The 19,436-nt window shown below is 40.8% G+C and overlaps 1 protein-coding gene across 22 annotated transcripts in view; it reads left to right on the forward strand.

Annotated features, from left to right (window-relative positions):
* MAPT (microtubule associated protein tau) overlaps positions 1-19,436 on the forward strand; it is an 85,369-nt gene that overhangs the window by 52,625 nt on the left and 13,308 nt on the right. For 13 of the 22 annotated variants that reach the window (XM_083471671.1, XM_083471654.1, XM_083471658.1 and 10 more), the window contains 6 exons: positions 4,708-4,763; positions 6,627-6,824; positions 8,034-8,160; positions 9,380-9,433; positions 10,001-10,266; positions 13,953-14,045. In XM_083471671.1, coding sequence (XP_083327797.1) covers positions 4,708-4,763; positions 6,627-6,824; positions 8,034-8,160; positions 9,380-9,433; positions 10,001-10,266; positions 13,953-14,045 — 794 coding nt within the window. The remainder of the gene's footprint in view (positions 1-4,707; positions 4,764-6,626; positions 6,825-8,033; positions 8,161-9,379; positions 9,434-10,000; positions 10,267-13,952; positions 14,046-19,436) is intronic. The other 9 variants (XM_083471663.1, XM_083471664.1, XM_083471669.1 and 6 more) reach the window with 3 other exon arrangements.

Below are 19,436 nucleotides of genomic sequence, written 5' to 3' on the forward strand. Positions count from 1 at the left end.
CCCTTCACGAAGGGTAACCTGATCTTCATGGGTTGGGGAAACCTAGCCAGATGGGCGGAGTATAAATAATAAATTATTATTATATTATTATATGGGTTCCAGTGAACACTGCTAGTCATAAATGGCTCATGGGGGTTGTTAATGCACCATCTCTTTGGAAGAAAGATCCTATTGTCAGTTGAGCATGACCATTGTCTAATATTCCATAGAGCGGGGCATGATGTTGAATCCTGCCAGAACTGCCCAAATTATGCAAAGAGATCTTGGATGGACTTTGTAAATCAGCTCAAAGCACTCATATGGGAGAAAGCCTGTGCTACATCCACTAACAGTTTGCTGGGCTGTCTTTTAGTTTCTCTGAAGGAATCTTAGCTCAAAGAACTTAACTGTGAGCTTCCTTGGCATTGAAACATCTGGCTGTGTTAGAGGAGATGGCCTTTCTGTCAGCTGCAAAGAGAGCATTAGAACTGAAAGGGGAGAAAATCAGCAGAACCAAAGCTCAAGAAGAAGAGACCCAAGGCCCAGAACAATCCAAATGATGCTTAAATATTCTGTCCAAACCTGAGCAGTTGATGAATGTGAAAATGTTTTGCATAGGCTGATCAGATGACATGGTTCATAACTCCAGAAGCTTCAGTTTGTAGTAAAGAGGGAGGTGCTGGCTACAATTAACTGTCAGACTCTGCTAGAATGAAGAATTTGCTAAGCCATTGAAAAGGAAGCCTCTGGAAAAGAAAAATATACGTAGGTATAAAGTTAGGTAAAGGATCCTTGGATGGCTAAGTCCAGTCGAATTTGACTATGGCGTGTGGTGCTCATCTCTGCTTTCAGGCCAAGGCATTCGGCATTTGTCTGGGTCATGAGAGCCAGTGTGGTGTAGTGGTTAAGAGCAGTAGTCTCGTAATCTGGTGAACCAGGTTCGTGTCTCCGCTCCTCCACATGCAGCTGCTGGGTGACCTTGGGCTAGTCACACTTCTCTGAAGTCTCTCAGCCCCACTCACCTCAGAGTGTTTATTGTGGGGGAGGAAGGGAAAGGAGAATGTTAGCTGCTTTGAGACTCCTTCGGGTAGTGATAAAGCGGGATATCAAATCCAAACTCTTCTTCTTCTGTTCTTCATGTGGCCAGCATGGCTAAACTGCTTCTGGTGCAACGGAACACCATGATGGAAACCAGAGCACACAGAAACGCCGTTTATCTTCCTGCCTCAGCAGTACCTATTTATTTACTCGTGCTAGTATGCTTTTGAACTGCTAGATTAGCAGGAGCTGGGACAAAGCAATAGGAGCTCACTCCGCCTGGACTAAGCATTGGTGATTCTAACATCAAGTCATTCTATGACAAGCTGCTCTTTGAAAGAAACTCAGTGACTCATGGCCTTATGAAATTCTTTTGCATCAAGCTTATCACTTCAGCTTGGGGTAGCTGAGAAGTGGGCCCTCATACTCACCCTGCAATTTATTGTGTTCTGGCAGCAATGGACAATTGTCTACAAAATTCTATCAAGAACCAGGAAAGATGGGTAGCATGATTACAGGCTGTACCTAGAATATTTCGTTATAAGGCTTCGTTTGTTCAGAAAAGGGTCATGCAGATGTCCATGCAAATATGGGAAATGTAATCATCAGTGAGCATATTTATTTATTTATTTATTTATTTGCTTTATATTGCCCAAGGCAACCCAGAGTGACATAGATACACAGCAAAAAATATCAACTTTCTCGTAACAGAACAAAAACAATGTGTGCACTTCAGCAGCAGAGTATAGTACCAGTCTTTATGTGTCCATGTTTTACTAGTCAAGGATTATAATCTTTGCATTCCCTCAGTTTCCTGTAGGGCAGGGGTGAACAGAATGTTGGTTGCAATCAATCCATCTTTCTCAGGCTGATTTGCAGGCAAACATTTCAGCCTCTCTTCTCCTTTAGCCGATTCTGTTGGCTGAATGTGGGTGTATCAGCCCCATTTTCGATATATGTATTCAGATTTTGCTATTTAAAAACAAAAAAAAGTTTGTGTGTGAAGCTACTTCCTGCCAGCAGCCTCTTTGTTGCCCTGCTTCTTTCTGCAAATTTTCCCTCAGTGAATAATATGAGGCTGACAATTATCATATTGGACCAGATTTCTGCTGCTGAGCTTTATTGGATGGTCCCAGATTATTGTATGAATAAGCCTCAAATGCAGCTTCTCATATAGGAGTTGTTCCGGTCCCATGATAATTTTGGCAGCCCTTTTCTAAACTCTTTCATAGCCAATTACTAATCCACAAGAGAGTCTCTCCTCTTATTCCATAACCACTACCTTTAATAAGGAGTCTTTGATAAGTTACTTAATCAAAGTCTTTTTGAAATTCTAAGTACACAGTGTCCTCACACTACATCTTATGGACAAGTTAGATTTTTTTAAAAAGAAGATTCCTTGGCCACAAGGGGATGAGCTTGTTCCCTGAGGGTCAGGAGCTCCCTGCACTGAGTAAACACCCATGACTTCTATCTAGGCAGCCATTCGTTGTTTATGTGGCATTCTGTACAGTGTTCTAAATAGACCCCACACCCCTGCTGGCTTCCTACCTGCATGTTTTGTGTTGTTTGAATTTTAAATCAAAGAAGAGGTGGAGCATAGTGAGGCTTGACCCGCTTGCTCTGTTTTAAACTTGCACAAATGCCTAACTTGCATTGTTACCTTGGCACTTCGTCACTGGGACTGAGAATCTTCACCAGATGGGGCTCCTTTTGTGCTTCTAAGACAGATTCTTTCTCTCTGGGTTGCCTGAAGCTTATTGTCCTGTCTAGCTTCCCCCGACTTCTGCAGCAGCCAATTAGATCAGGAAGTCATTGTTGGAAAAACACAAGGAGGCAGGCCCCTGCAAGGTGTGGGGAGGGGGTGCAAACAGTCGGGTACACTAACCCCAGGCCTTGCTGGGCTAAGGCGACTGACGGGCCCCACCAGGGACTGGCTTTTTTTGTTTTTTTTGTTTAAGCTTATAACTTTATTCCAACAAGACTCCCGCCCCAGGCCTCAGACAAGTTCTGCATGGGCCTGCAAGGAGGTAAGACTCCTTGGGTTGCAATAAATTCCAGTGACTAAAAATCTGAAAGGGAACTTTATGTCAGTTTAGCACCCTGGGTAGTGATATTGAGGGATATGTGATGTGGGCAGTTGAAACCCCTCCGGGAATGAAAGTGCTTTAAATCTGAATGATTTTAACTGATTTTGAAACTGAACAAAAATCTGAGCTTTCAACTTGCCCTAAGGTCAACCCTTACCCCTTAGTTGACATGCTATGCTTAATAAGCTCAAACCAGACCTTTACTGAGCTTGAATTTGGGTTTTTAAAATACCCTAATATTTTAAGTTTTAACTTAAAATCTATTTAGCATTCAAAATTAGAGTGTAAGTGTTATAAAAGCTGAATTTAAAGCTAAAAGCCTAGGGTCCCCCGTCCCCCGGTTGAACTATTTTAAACTGGTTTTAACTGAACTGAAAGCTGAAACTTTAGCTTTTAACTTGGACTGACCTTAACCCTTTCACTAAATTTACATGTTGCCCTTTATGGCCTATAACTGAACCCTATATACTTAGAGTGAGCTGAAAGCAAGGCTTACACTTTTCGTTTTAAGCTGATTTTTCCATTAGCTAGGTTGTATTGTTTGGAACTAATTAGTAGCTTCTTTATCCTCTATCAAAATGATAAACTGTAGCCTTTCAGACCTTTCCCATTGGTTGGGTGTATGTGTGTAATCATAATTCTATGAAAACATTGATTTAGCATTTTGTATGACTTGATCCAAAGCAGGATCCTAAATTCTGTTAGAAAAGAGCATGAATACTTTTGACACAGAATCATACTTTTTGTCCCAAGTAAGTGTTTTATTAAACTTGGGTGTTCCATTATAGGGAGTGTGGAAACTACCAGAACCAACTAAATGGTTCAGCTTTAACTGGTTTGCTGCTTTTTTCAGATAGTTTAATGCAGATAGGTGGAAGTTATTGGACTACTTGTATTTAGAAGTCTATGGGGTTATTAAAAGTGATCTGTTACTTCAGTGGTTAAAGGCCACAGTGCTGTTGCCAGTTCCTGACATCACACTGCAAACAGAGCTTCACACAAAACACTTGGAAGAGCTTCCAAAAGTGGTACCAATCAGTTGGGAACTCTTATTATTTTTTCATTCCCAATACAGCTGGCAATACTTATTTATTTTATTTTGCTTTCCCAGATGGTGTGAGGCACAACACGCTTGCTTGTTGCATTGAAGCTTAGCCTGAAAGAGTGAGAGCAAATTTATAAATCAGAAATATGGTTCTATAAGGAATGGAGCTTTCCTACTACTGTTTATGCAAGGGCAGAGGAGAGTTGCATGCTACAGTTACAATCTGAGTGGCTTACCTTCTCTAGAAGCTACAGTGGTACCTCCGGTTACATACGCTTCAGGTTACATACACTTCAGGTTACAGACTCCGCTAACCCAGAAATAGTACCTTGGGTTAAGAACTTTGCTTCAGGATGAGAACAGAAATCGTGCTCCGGCGGCGTGACAGCAGCGGGAGGCTCCATTAGCTAAAGTGGTGCTTCAGGTTAAGAACAGTTTCAGGTTAAAAACGGACCTCCGGAACGAATTAAGAACGTAACCAGAGGTACCACTGTATTTTAGAACTGCCACCCCTCCACGCAGCAAAATGTAACAGTAATTCTCCTTTCTCATCAGCTCGAATGGACAACAAAGATAAAAATGAGACTGGGACTGAAGAGCCTAAACCAAAGGTAAGCTGACAAGCATATATGATCATGGATGCAGTTCATCCTCTCTGCATTCTTGGTTCTTCCTTAAAACATTTTTCTTTATCTTTGATGGAGTAAATATTTTGCTTTCTGCTAGAAACCTTTAAATGCAGTTGTCTCCCCCACCCCCACCCCCCTTTTTTTTTTGCAAGGCCCAGTGTGCATTCTAAGTTAGAATCCATTTAAAATCTGTATTTTAAGCTTGAGAAGCCACTTTCTTCCCTGTAACTAAACTAGGTGTGAACAGGAAGTTGCTGCTGTAAAACTTGACATCTCCTTTTGCACAGAGTTTCATTCAAGCCTGAGTATCTCTGAGAAGCATTTCTGTGTGGTAATCAGTGTTAAGCTTGTTTGTGGAACTTCTGCTTCAGGGACAGCCTCTCTTCCTCCCTGTGGTGCTGGCTTTGGAGAATCCTACCCACTAGTTTAAACACGTTTTAATGTGAGCTTGATTTTATTGTGTATTTCTGTGTGTAGCTTTTAAAGTGTAACCTACTTAGGGCTAATGGTGAGAGGGATAGAAATCTATATCAATCAATCAATCAATCAATCAATCAATGAGATAAAGTGAATGAAAGCCCCTTTTTGCTGTACAAAATCAGCAGTTGTCATACCTTGCCCTATAACTCGAGCTTTGAAAGGATTGTTTGCCTCATTAATCAAAAAGACTGAATTGCCTAAAGAGCAAATAAGGCAAGCCACAAAATGGATCAGAGCACGCACAGGAAGCTTGAAAATAAGGATTGCTTTGACAGGCCCACAGACTTGCCTGGAAAAAGGCATGTGACTGGAAGGACTACAGTTTTATTCTGCCGGTTTTTTAAAGGCTTGTTCTCCCAAGCCTCTGTTTCTGGGTTAAGTTTTGGAACTTAACTGCTCTCTCCCCTTCCTAGCTCTCAAACAGATTGCCTGGAAAATGTCTGCTGGCCATGTAGATAGCAATACATACACAGAGCCTGGCTTGTTTATTGATTGTTGTAGTTCAGAAACCCTTCTTCCTCATTCAGTAGTAATAATGAAGTGGCTTACTAGTGAAGAGGCTGAAGCAAACTTCTTTATTTAATGGAAACCTGTTCAGACACTAACCAGCTATTCCCATGGGAGTAAAACAATAAATGGCAAAACCTGTGGTTTTTCTAGGTTATGTTGCAAGCTCAAAGGGATTGATGGAGCCAGTAGTGGCTGGCAGATTGGCTCAGGTGGGGCTGAATTGCTGTCCCCACTTTCAAACACTGTGTGTTGCTGCTGCTTACTAGGAGGGGGGAGAGGGCAAGGCAACTGAGAGCTTAGCAGGTACTGGTGTGGCAGCAGAGCCAGTTGAACACTCCTACACCAAGTTCTCGTTGCCCTCCTACTCCCCCTCTCAATAAGCAGCAACATCATGTCATGTTTGGAAGGCAAGAGAGTAAGGCAGCCAGAACTGTAATGTCCTGCCAGCCCCTACTGGATGTAGCTGTCACTATCTCTCCCAGAATTCTTCTTTATGATGATGTTAAGGATGGAGACCAATGCCATGGAACTGATAAATGCAATATGTGGGAGCATATTTACTTGCAGATGCTCCTTTGATGATGTAGTCTTCAAAAACCTGTGATTTTGGTACCCCATCCTTCTAAGGGTGAGATAGATGATGTGATGCTTTGAAATTCTTCTTAATGCCAGCGCAGTGCAGAAGATAGAGAGCCAGTTTCAGTTAGGTTTTGATTTTCTTTTAACATGCTTAAAGCCATTGGTCATTCTGACTTTACTTTAACCACCACACTTTTTCAGTTTATTTTGATTATTTTTTACTTTTTTCTCATGCTGATCTTTGGTTTTATTTTATTTTGTTCACATGTTTTTAAGACATCCATACCTTCCTCTGTCAAAATCTTGGAAGGTAGATCCTCCATTATTCCCAAACGAAACTCCTCTGTTAGTTCTATCCCTTTGAAAAAACCCTCCAACCCTGCTGAGTCCTCAGTACCAACTTCCATCCCTAAATGCATCTCTTCTATCGCATCCCGACCAACCAGTACAGGAACAAAAGAGAAAAGGGGCAAGGTAAGAAATGGCGTAAAAAGAAGTTGGTGGAGTGAGGGGCTGGGGTAAATCTATTTCTTTCCCATTTGCTTAGATTCTTTGCATCTACAGCAAATTGCATACAAGTGGTTGTTGTTGTTTTTTGTAATTTGTATTTACCTGCCTGTTTCCTAATGACCAAGATATGAATATACTTTACTTGGTTATGGCTAGCTACTACCACCCCAATCTATTGTTTTTTCCTCCCGTTTTAAGAGATTGTGCTAGGATTGACCAGTGATTATAGCCAAGTTGAAGAATACTTCTTTCTAATAGTTGAACAAGCAGCCTCAGAATGCACTTAATATTGTGTTTAATTTGCACATAAATGAAGTCAAATAAATTGCCACTTGATACATTAATGTGCTCAGATTGAATGTCATTTATTTAGTCTACAAACTGCCCCACATCTGCAGATATCTGGGTAGGTAACAATAAAACTTTGCAATTTAGAGAAGAAATGAAAAGTGCAAATATAAATTCCCTTTAGCTATATTTGTTTATTCTCCTTAAATTCTTAGTAGTTTTTTATATTCATGTTTTTTCCCCTGGACATTGCCAGCGTTTTACTGAGCTTTATTTAGTTAATGGATATGTAAGACATTTGATGTTGCTTGTTGCTCAGGTTTTCCAGATGGCACAGTATTTGCATGTTATCACACCTGCTCCTGCAAGCTGTGGTGACGTAACAGTGAAAGATTTATTCAACAGTCACACATGTTTTCATGTGGATATCACATTTTTTTATGCAACAGAAAGGACTCATGAAATAAGTGCATTCAATTAATGTGGGTGGAAAAGGGATTATGTAATACTGTTATTACCGTGGGTATCTATTCTAAAAGCTGCATGTTTAGGAGCTAAGTAGGGACAAGGCATCATCAACTTTGCATTTGGACAAGCCATTAGTTTTACTTTACGTAGGTTGTTCATTATTTATGTTCTGAAGTCAAATGAGAAAATGGTAGAATTGAATAGAAAAGCATTTTGTATGCCAAGCCTCATAAAAATACATATAATAAGCACATGGTAAAGTCTTGAAACTTGTATTGGCATTATGAGTCCATTTCTCAGGCTTAGGTTGAAAATGTGTAAATAAAGAGGAAATCCCCTAATCCACAGCAATTTACTCTGCTTTTTTAGTCTATGAGCAGTCAATAAATACTGCCCTTTCTCAATTTCTGTCACCAGGGTCCAGATATGAAAACAAAGATAGCCCCTCCACGTCCTGGTATGGGACAGAATCAGAAGAGTCCAGCCAATGCTTCTCGGATCCCTGCCAAAACTCCCACCATCCCCAAGACACCACCCAGCCTTGGTAAGAGAAGAGGGTTTTTTTGTGTGTTGCTCATGTGTCGCATAGCAGTTTGGTTTTTTTGCTTTCAGGAAATTGCTTCAAACAAACTGTGGTTTACTTGAGCTCCCTCACATTCAAATACAAACGTGTCAGGTTTTTGCTTTTATTTGCAGTGTATCAAGAGAAAGTACAAGTCCTTCCTCAGTATATTCTTCTTGGCAGTAGATGTGACCAAGAACTGTGGCTATGCAGACAAACCTTTTAAAAGAACCCAAAAAGCCTCTGAAGAAGGTGGCATGAAGTTGATGTGGCCCAGCACCGCGAAAGTTCATTTGACACAGGCCTCAAGGCAGGAATTTTAATAAAAGTAACATGAGAAGTAGCCTTTTCTCAAAATCATAAGATGAGCTTTTATAAAGGGCAGGGAGCACCAGCCAACCTGTCCATTTCTGCCTCTGACTGCCACCATAATCCTGCTTAAGAACCAAGTCTCACTCAGCACTGGATGATTGGATAGCAGGTGGCTGCCATCTTGTATCACCCTCAATGCAATGCTTGACATGGTGACAAAGGGACCTAAGATGGTGGTTTCTTGCTACCAGCTTGTCTTCTTTTTAAAGAATCACCAAGTTACAGGGAACCAGCCAAGTTACAGGGAACCAGGCAGAGGGCCTTCTCGATGGTGGCACCCACCCTGTGGAACTCCCTCCCACCAGATGTCAAAGAGAAAAACAACTACCACACTTTTAGAAGACATCTGAAGGCAGCCCTGTTTAGGGAAGCTTTTAATGTTTGAAACACATTGAGTATTTTAATACTTTGTTGGAAACCACCCAGAGTGGCTGGGGAAACCCCGCCAGATGGGTGGCGTATAAATATATTATTACTATTATTATTATTATTATTATGGATCACCTCATTGCAACAAGATGCTGATAGTGGCACCTGCTGGAAAGCCTTGAGCCTAGGTCTTGGTCTGGTGCTGCTTCTACCACCCCCAGATACATGTGTTTTCCCATAGTCACCCAATGAGTGGTTTACCCAGTCTTGGAGGTAGGGTTAAAATAGGGCTTAAGCTCCTGCTCCTGTGCTCCCTGTCCCCTTAGTGCACTTTCCCTGTTTCCCTTTTATTTTCTAATAGTCATTGGAATCTCTGTAGTCTGCCCTTCCTTTCCCCCCTAGCAACCAGGATGCAAGATTATCATTGTTTTTCACGGAGCAGTTGTTTTTGTTCTTTCAGCTGCCAAAAAGGAGCAAAGAAGGCCCCCTAACACAGCAGCAAAATCTGAGAGAGGTAAAAAAAGTTTACTTTTTCCTCTTCATTCCTAACAAATCCTGTCCACTGGCATTGACTATAAATTCTGTAAAACCTTGATATTTAAATTACCTTTTTGGGGGGTAGGTAAAAGGTTGTTTTATTCATATTTTAAAATATCTTTCCATTGGAAAGAAAGTTGCAACAGTACTAAATGCAACATAGCATTTTTTTTTATTTAAAACATTTTTATATGACTCTTCATTAAAATTCTAGGGTGGTCTGCAATAGATGCCGATATAATAAAACGGCATATTAAAATACAATAAAAACAGTAAAAACGGCAACAACTGCAGTAGCTGAACAGTTTTCTGTGGCAAAGACCTGGATGAACAAGTGTATTTTCAGAAGGTGCTAAAAACTCACCAAAGTTGGTTCCTGCCTTATTTCAGTGGGGAGATGATTCCATAAGCTAGGTGCTCTAACAGAAAACGTCCTGCCCCTGCTTGCTAATTTCCTTTGTGCATATTGAACAGTGTGGAAGGTTCTTTTGAATCAACAGCTAAATTATTACTTAACATATTGTACTTTCATTTCAAATTGCAGGTGAACCAGTAAAGTCTGGAGATAGGAGTGGCTACAGCAGCCCTGGATCTCCAGGAACTCCTGGCAGTCGCTCCCGCACACCCTCCCTGCCAACTCCACCAAACAGGGAGCCCAAGAAGGTGGCAGTGGTTCGCACCCCGCCAAAATCCCCTTCTTCTGTCAAGAGCCGCTTGCAGACAGCCCCTGTCCCCATGCCAGACCTGAAGAACATAAAGTCCAAGATTGGTTCCACTGAAAATTTGAAGCATCAGCCAGGGGGTGGAAAGGTAAATCCAATGCACCTTGTCTTTATGTGTGGGCAAATGAAATACAAGTTTGGAGTTAGATGGGAAGTTACCTACCTTCCGTTCGTCCCCTTCTCAACTTACATTGCATTCTGACCCTTGCAGCGGCAGCCATCTCTTCAATATGTGAGTCCCCTGAATCTTTACACACAGATGTCTCTGTGTAGCCCACAACTTTGTATAAAGATCTTTTGACTGGGGCACAAACCTAGCAGCAGTTTTACAAGAAAACTGAAACAGCATCTCAAACTTCCTCCTGAAACTAGTCATCCAGGGAAGGAGGCAGGATGGAGAGCAGGGCATCTGAAAATGCCCTGGCTGCCACTTTGAGACTTCCATGGGCAGCCCTGTAATTTCGGTTGCTTCAAAACTAAATTTCTGCTGCTGGGAATAAAAGGCAGCGCCTACTGTGTTATCTTCTCCCTCTCTAGAACTCTGTCTTCTGTCCCAGATATCTTGCACTTCCCTGGAGGGCCTTTTCTATAGTTTGAGAACCACTGTACTACAAAGTAGTGAATGGGCTCAATCTTCTCCATGCCATGTTACATTACTTGCAAAAGTTCTGTTTTCCGATTCCAACCTCACCCTATCTCTGTTCAAAAAGAAGAAGTTTCATCTTTCAGATCACCCTGTACTCAAAGTGCATTTGTACAAACTAAGGGTTAGAAAGCACATGGAATCTGAGCAGATAGAGTAAATGGAGTATGTATGGAACACTCTTACCAAGATTAGAGCTGGGGTGACACGTATTTAAAAGCCATGTCATAGAATCACTGACTCACAGTGGTGAGGAAAAGTACTATGTGCCTGGTTAGATAGAGCTGTGCTGTACCCAACCAACATGTGAAAGGAGACTAGACATGGTATACACGTGTCACTTGGCAAATTCTTAAGCTAGGTTTATCTATGTCGACAACTTTCACTGCTAGAACACCTGCTGTGTTTGGAAGAGGCTTGTGCAGGGGGCAGAGAGATAATCTTCCTTTAGCACAGGGGTGAAGAACCTTTTTTAGCTTGAAGATCACATTCCTTTCTGGGCCACATATCAGTGATAATCAGGGCCAGAGGCAAAAGTGAGCAGAGCAATCAATGCATTTAAATGTTACCTTTGTGCAGGAGATTAGTTTTTATACATACTATCCTCCATCTAGGTAAGAAAGAGACATTATCAATGGCCTTGGTGCCATGCATGCCTTCCATCAGCTTTGGCGGGTGGCTCAGCTATGCCCTTATCTGGACAAGGATAGCCTAACTTCTGATAACTTCTAGGGTTCCTGCAATGTATTATTATATGTGGGTTTGCATTTGGAAGGTGCAGCTGATTCAGCCAGATTGCTGATTGGAGGAAGATGGACTTAGCTCATTACACCAATTCAGACATGACTTCATTGGCCACCAATAAATTTCCCTGCTCAATTCAAAGTGCTAATCTTGGCTGCTTCACTCCTCTCCCCAAGCACTGGGGAGAAAGAGACCGCAATCCTTGCCTTAGGAACTGACACCATTAGGCCCATACCTGGAGATTTCTGAGTTTGAACTGGGGACCTTGTGCATGCAAAGCAGATGATCTGTCACTGATCTGTGGCCCTTGTTCTACATGAAGGCGTGTTGGGGGCTTATGTGGGTAAGGTAGTTGTATTATTCTCCCTTCCTCTAAAGGACAAATATCTTTCAGCAAAACTGTAAGGCTTCTTTATCAATAGCCAGACTCACTAGTTCAATTCTCTTGCATAGAGAATTTACAGAGAGGAAGAAAGAAAGTGACATGGAATTAGGCTCACAGAAGGGCACAGAATCTGAAGCCACGTCTTCAGTTTGCTGCAGTACTGTGTTGCTGATAAATAATTTCTATCTAGTTGTGGGCTCCTTCTAGTGCTACTACAATATATAGTCATTCTTTGAAGGGTTGCTCTAAACTAAAGGGTTGGATTATTATGAGGCTGCTGCAGCCCAGGGTAATTTAGGGATCTATGGTTTGTCCCATTCCCTGCACTGATGCAACAATTGCCAGACCTAAATATTCTGTATCTGCAAAACAATATGAGTAGTCTGTAGCTAAGGGACGTTCTTAGCTTGCTGGTCATAGCTTGCTTGTCTTTATGACCTGCCTTGAAATTGTTAATTAATGTATGACTGTTAAGGGGTTGGTGGTTTTATTTGGCTTCATCTTAATGTTGTTGTAACCTACCCTGGGGCTTTATGGTGAAGGGTGAATAAGATATACAGTAAGTAGACAGAGTGGTAACCATTATTGCAAATATAAACACCACCCACAAATTACCCAGCTTACTTGACTGGGTGCTCAGCACCAGGTTTTTAGAGTGTGCTTTTTTCACTTACTTTTTACAGTGGAGCAACATAATGCCATCAAATCTTGTAACTCTTGTGTTTCCATCCTCTTTCCTCAGACTATAGAAAATCCAGCAAGTGTAAATCACCTTAGCAATATTCTTGTCATATTATTTTTTTAAGGTATGGTTTTGATGTTTGCAATGTTGTATTAGGCAGGCAGGCTGGCCTGTCTGTCTCCATCTGTACTTTGGTACACTTCATTATTACCTTTTTGATAGGTGTCATTGATGGGTGGGGATCTCTTTTTAAATTAGCACTGTTTCTCCTTTATTTATTTTTTAAAAAACCAATAGTATAATAGTGCTTCAACTTAAAATGGGTTTTAATGCAACTTTTTAAAAAAATGTTTTAAAAAACATGCATGTTATTTGAATATTTGTATTGAGTGCCATTTTATCACTATTGGTCACTCCCCCCATGCTCACTTTAAAATATTTTTGTTCTAGTTTTAAGCATTATTTTTTTTTACAGTAATTATGTAATAGTGTTGAAATTTTAAAAGCATTGAAGCACAGTTTTTTAAAAATGGTACTAGAATTTATTTAAAATGGCTTGTTGTGTTAAATATTTGCTTCTCCATCCACATGTCTATGCCATACCCACTAGTGTAGACAGGACATAATGGAAGATAAACGCACAGGAAGTACTATATACCCTGATGTGTGGAAACTCCATTGCAGTTCTGAATGAGGCTTTCAGGGAGAGAGAGAGAGAGCAACAGTTGGGTTAAGGTACTTTCAGATTGACAACCCTTTTTAAAGTCTGGTGAAAGTTTGACGTGCTTCCAAATATAATGGTTATTCTGTGGTGCTAGCAACGACTAGGAGGTGAATATGATTATCCTAGCAGCATTTACCATGTCAATGGACATAGCAGAACAGAGAGCCATTAACTGCATTTATTATATACCACCCTTAACAGTATTTTGCCCTGGCTCTCCAACCAATAAGCAAACACAGTTGCTTTTGTTTTACTTTATATTGTTCATATACACACTTTGTTGCAGTCCTGTGCTGGGACAAATATCTCTGTGTTAGAAATGGAGCAGCCTATGTCATGATTTTGTTTTGTTTTTGTTCGTTCTTTAAAGCACTATACTAATTTCAGGCCTGACTGTAGGACGTTCGCCACTGCGTAAGCTGAAATTTGAAGCTTCATCTTCAAAGCAAGGAACTGGCATTTGTCCCAAGGGGAAAGTCCCTTGCTTCTTTCTTTGTCTTAGATGACTGCTACAAAATGCAAAAGATATCTCTACTCGGAAGGATAATTGTGGATGGCAGCGGTTGTCACTCATATTCTTTTTCTGGCTATCAAAGGTGCAGGTGGTTAATAAGAAGCTGAACTTTAGCCATGTCCAATCCAGGTGTGGATCAAAGGATAATATCAAACATACCCCAGGAGGAGGCAGTGTGAGTACCTTCACACCATTCAATGCACTATAATAATCTAACTTATTATAAGTGGCATGACTTTTGCATTAACCCTGAAACACCAATGCTGTCTGCACAATCAGATAGCTATTGATGATGTGTAGTGAATTAACCTGTTACCAGTGAAAATATGGCTTGATTAAAGCTCCAGCAGAGTTAGCTGTATGGGGATGTGCACTGAGCTAATTGGGTATTGAATTGGAGGCAATATTATTTAAGTGGCTGCCTTCTCAATACATAGTGTTCAAATTACCCCAGAAATTATCCTTTCTGACTCAGATAGTTGATGGAAAATGAAGGTGCAGAGTGTATTGCAAATGGAAAGCTCATTAAAAGTGTGGTGTGTTCATGGACGCATATAATCAGCATTTTTTTTAAAAAAATCCAAATTCTTCATCAAGGAAGCACATGTTCCTTGTTCCCTCAAAATAAAATATGCAAATTAGATAAAATAATGAATCATTTCCCTTATTTTGCTTCCATGATATTATTTATTTTGCTTCCATGATATGAGTTTTCAGGGAAATTTTATTATTTTTAGTGAGGATTTTGGGAGCAGAGGGAAAGGCAGAAATGGAAAGTGTTTAGTGTTCTGTATATAGTAGAATTGAGGGGGTAGGGGAGAACTGGTATATATAGGATACAGGAGGGTCTTGCAACAAAATGTTGCAGGATATCACTATCTAATAGGAATTCTCTTGTCCAGATTTCCAGCCATGGTGCTTTCCTCCAAAACAGTATAAGCTGTTAGGGGCTCAAGCAAGCCAATTCACTCTTCCCCTGCACTTTGTGATTTTTTGTTTTTACAACTGATATGCAATGTTCAATAGGTTCTGGTGACCACTAAACATACTTGGTGCTTACTGTGCCAGTTGGGTGGGGTGCTATCCCTCTTGGTTAGAAAAATGGTTTTCTTTTGTACTTCTATGAACTTCAGGATTCTCTTAAGCAGACTGGTACCTCTTTATTGTCTCTCAGTGGCTCTCGTCTTCTGGCTCCATTTCTAAGTTTGCTATTAGAAGGAGGGAAAATTGAGAGTAAGCACATGACACACAAGCTCTGTCTGCTGATCACTGGAACACCAGCCCAACCCAACTCTGGTTTCTAAGCATTCCTCTGCAAACAAGAAGAAAAGTGCCTTTCTAAAGGCTGAGTTTTGAAGGTGCTGGAATTTGAGCTTCCAGGTCAAACATTTAGGAGCATGTAATACAGTCATGTGCTTAACACAGACACATCAAAGAATACATCATGGAGTCATAGAGTTGAGACCCTGAGAGTCATCTTGTCCAATGCAATAATTTCATCTAAAGCATCCATGACAGATGGCCACCCAGCCTCTGCTTTAAAACCTCCAAGGGGGGTCCACCACCTTCCCAGGGAGTCTGTTCCACTGTCAAACAGCCCTAGCCATAATAAAGTTCTCCCTGGTGTCTAGTTAGAAACTCCTTTCTTGTAACTTGAAGCCATTGGTTCAGGTCCTACCCTCCGAAGCAGGAGAAAAGAAGCTTGCTCCATCTTCCATGTGACAGCCCTTTAGATATTTGAAGATGGCTAGCATCTCTCCTCCCAGTCTTCTCTTTTCCAGGCTAAGATCTCTAAATCCTTTTCATACGTACTATGAAGCCAGGTGTCTCCCATTTTATATCTGTGCAGATGTTTCTTCCTGCCTGTGTAGAGCCTTACATTTGTCCCTATTGAAATTCATTTTGTTAGTCTGAGCCCAGTTCTCCAATCTGTTAAGGTCATCTTGAATCCCAATTGTCTTCTGTAGCATTAGCTACCCATCACAGATGTGTCATCTGCAAATCAGATGAGCATCCTCTCAATTAATGTCACCCGGTATGTTTTTCAAAGCAATAAGGAATATGTACAAGGCTTGTAGCCTGTATTCAGAACAAGTTCCACATACTTTCACAAGTGTACATAACGTGCTCAAATTAGTTTGGTGTATTGGTTTGCCTTGTTTAAACAATTTGACTCTTTTGACTTGGTGTTGGTATGACTGTATCCTACCACATCCCTTGTGTTGATGTTTTCATGTTGTTTTGTCAGCCAAGATAATTGTGGGACATATCAGAACAGCAGGGTTTATTTTATGCACTAGTCTGCAGTGAATAAATTTCATCTTGAGCTAGCTTTTATAAACAAATTTATATTTTAATAAGAAAACCTGAAATGCTTTCAAGGGCTACAGCTCCATTCAAGATTAGTAAGGAACACATTATGCGTTGCACTTAGGCCAGCTTGCTGTTGTACTGTTTAATGTACCTATCTATAGGTGCCCTATAAGTTAGGAAGGCTTTTTAGCAAAGTTGGCCATCTCCAAATAAGTTTGCACATCAGAATTGTTTGTACGGTTTGTGAATATTGCAAAGAGTAGCTGGGGAAGAAAAGGAGTGCACAGAGGGCTTAGATGAAGGCAGATGTTGCATGGGCACTTATACTTGGAGACTGGATTTCCACATTACATAAGGAACCTGCAAAAGTATATTATGCTTTTAATGTTGGCATTCCCAATTTTTTCTGCCATTTCTTTTATAAATCATGCTTAGAGGAAGCCATGATGTATTTTCATTGCGGATTAAAAAATCCTTTTTGCCTTTTTCAAATTTGGAGGAAGATCTTTCAGTAACTAGCATTTGGAAGAGGAAAGAAAATTGCAACAGCACTGCTATTTGTATAGTCAATTCTAGCTTAGTCGTGTTCATTAATTTCAGTGGATCTACTCTGAGTAAAGCTTAGTTGAACACCCCTAGTGTTCAGGCACAGGAACTAGTGCTTAGTGCTTTTATTCTAAGCCATCTGTTCAGTGCTCTGTGGGCATTTGCTGTGCTGCGTGAAGCTGATGAGAGCTATAGTCTGAGGCTACCACACCCTGCACAATAAAGTGTATTTATTATTTTACTTATCTTAATTTTTGTAAACCTCATTGTAATTTAAAATGAATGTATATAAACTCACCTATTGATGGAGGTTTATGTGAGCTTAGGCTAAATTTGCAATATCCCAAAGCAAAACCCAAAAGTGTTCTTAAGTAGGGGAACGTTTTCTTCAGTGTCAATCTGAAAAAAAAAAGACACCTGACGTATGAGATAGTAAACACCAAAATAGTACTGCAATACACCCTCCTGGGGGTTGGTGTTGAAGGCAATGGAATGGCATTCTTGTTCTATTTTTAGAGTCAGAGAGCAGACTTCTTTGTTTACAAAACATGGACAAATTGGATCACCCCAGGAAAAGCCTAGGCTGCTCCCCTTTTATTGAAAATGCTTCTTTGGGATTTATGTGATAAGTCCATGTGATTTATATGGAGCAATTCAGACATTACAAAGACACTTGGATCTTGAAGAGTTTTAGATCTGATTCACAGTGATTAATAGGTTTATAGGTATCATTACTTCCCTGTGCTATGATATTGGATGTGGATTCTGTGCAAAACAATTACTGCATTTCTATCTAGTCCACATTAAGTCTAACCTATTGACCTTGGCAGGCAAGATGGAAATGTGCTCTCAGATGAAGACAGTTTGCCTAGCAAAATACAGAGTTGAGCTGACTTCTATACCAAATATAAGCAGATTTTTACTGATCTATGCTTAAGATGTGCTGAACTAGGAAGACAGGCTGCACGTTTTGTGACAAGGTTGAGTTGAAGAGCCTCCTGAGATGCATATGCAAGAAGGGTCTACTATAGAACAAAGGCAGAGAAAACAGGTGCCTGTTTGTGTGGTCTCTCCTGATACTTTTTCCTATCTATTTCCCCACCCTGTACCTTATATATGTGTTCATTCTAGCACTAAGCTACACAACACAAATTCCTGATTTCCCACTGGGTGCTTTTCATCCTGTGCTCAACAATGCATACCAAAATATCTCTCCTTCCGTCACAGCTTTCACCAAATGCAAACAGATTAAAAAATACGATAGGAGAAAGATGTTTACAGAGGAATCTTTGAGATGTTCAGGATAGTTTAGACTCATCTTTAAAAAGATTGGTGGGATCTCAGATCTCAGGATGGTTGGAAGACCTATCAGGACAGCCTGCTCCAGGAGAGTGATGGATCCTAAATGATTTTTCGATGGCTTTTGGGAAGAGTTTCCTTTCACCCAAACTGGGCAATCCTGCTGAAGGCCTCATGAGGCTAGGGGCTTGATGCACCCCAAGTGCCCTTCCTCTCTTTGGGGAGCTGAGCTAGCCTCTTCATTTGTGAAGTTGGAAGGAGTGAACCAATGGGGTGGCTCGTAAAGTGGTAGTAATAGTAGACTTGCATTTAATCTAATCAACAGCTTAGATACTGTACTATAGACTATTAGTGTGCCTAGTACAGTCTACTCTGTGGCCACACTATTCCATCACTATTTTGCCAACTGTTCCGGCACTTTATCGCAGTCAAAGGGCTGTTAAAGCTTGATTCTTCTACAGATAGGAGGCAACTTGGTAGCTGGCTGTGACCAATATTCCGGACCCTTCGTGGGCAGAAATGTCTTTACCCATTCTGACTTAGATCCTACAGTTAAGGCAGAGTCAACAGAGGAATTTTGGTATCTGCTTGTTTTGAATACTTTCCCATTTGTACAGCCTTTGGATGTGGACATGATTATTTTTTTTAATCTCCTCTTTGTTTTATGTTGGTTTTAATGTATGTGTCATATATTGTTGTAAGTTGTTTTGAGTTACTTTTGTTAAAAAAGAAAAAAAAACCATTAATAAGATACATAGAATTGGAGAACTGAGGTCAAGCCCTTGTATGCTTCATCTTTGGCCTTCTTCACTAACAAGAGGTTCTAGAGGGGAACTTTAGAATTGCATGATGGGAGTGGTAAAAGCCTCCTGCAGGTAGGTGTGGTCCCAGAAAACTTAAAAAGAGGTGTTGGCTGGGAGGAATAAAGCACCTCTGGAAACCTTACCTTTAATCCCCAGTTTACTGGAGATTTCCCATTTGAACTCCAATGTTCTTTTTTGTACAAGATGGCTTCTCAGTTCCAGGACGTTCTGGATGTAGGTGAGAATCCAGAAACGATTCTAACGGTTCCGAGTAGTCTTTCCAAGCACAACATGGAAAGCGCCACTGAGAATTGAGACCTCTAAAATACTGCTTTGGATGACTGGAAGCAGGATGAAAGTGCCCAGTGAGCAGCTGTAAATTCAAGTTCAGGGGCCTGGAAGAGGTGCCACCATCAGATAAAACAATGCTTGTTGTCTGAGAGGCTTACCCTGCAACCTGTTCAGCCATTGCAGGTTGCAGTTCTAAATGCTGAACTTTCATTTGCCTGGTGGCTGAGAGGATGACAGGCACTTTGACATCAAGTCTGATTTTCAGCAAACTGCACAGGGATAAACTAGGAAGATACTGCCCCACCTACAGCCCA

This window comes from Podarcis liolepis (genome assembly GCF_965112155.1).
Source record: "Podarcis liolepis genome assembly, chromosome: 13".
Lineage (NCBI taxonomy): Eukaryota > Metazoa > Chordata > Lepidosauria > Squamata > Lacertidae > Podarcis > Podarcis liolepis.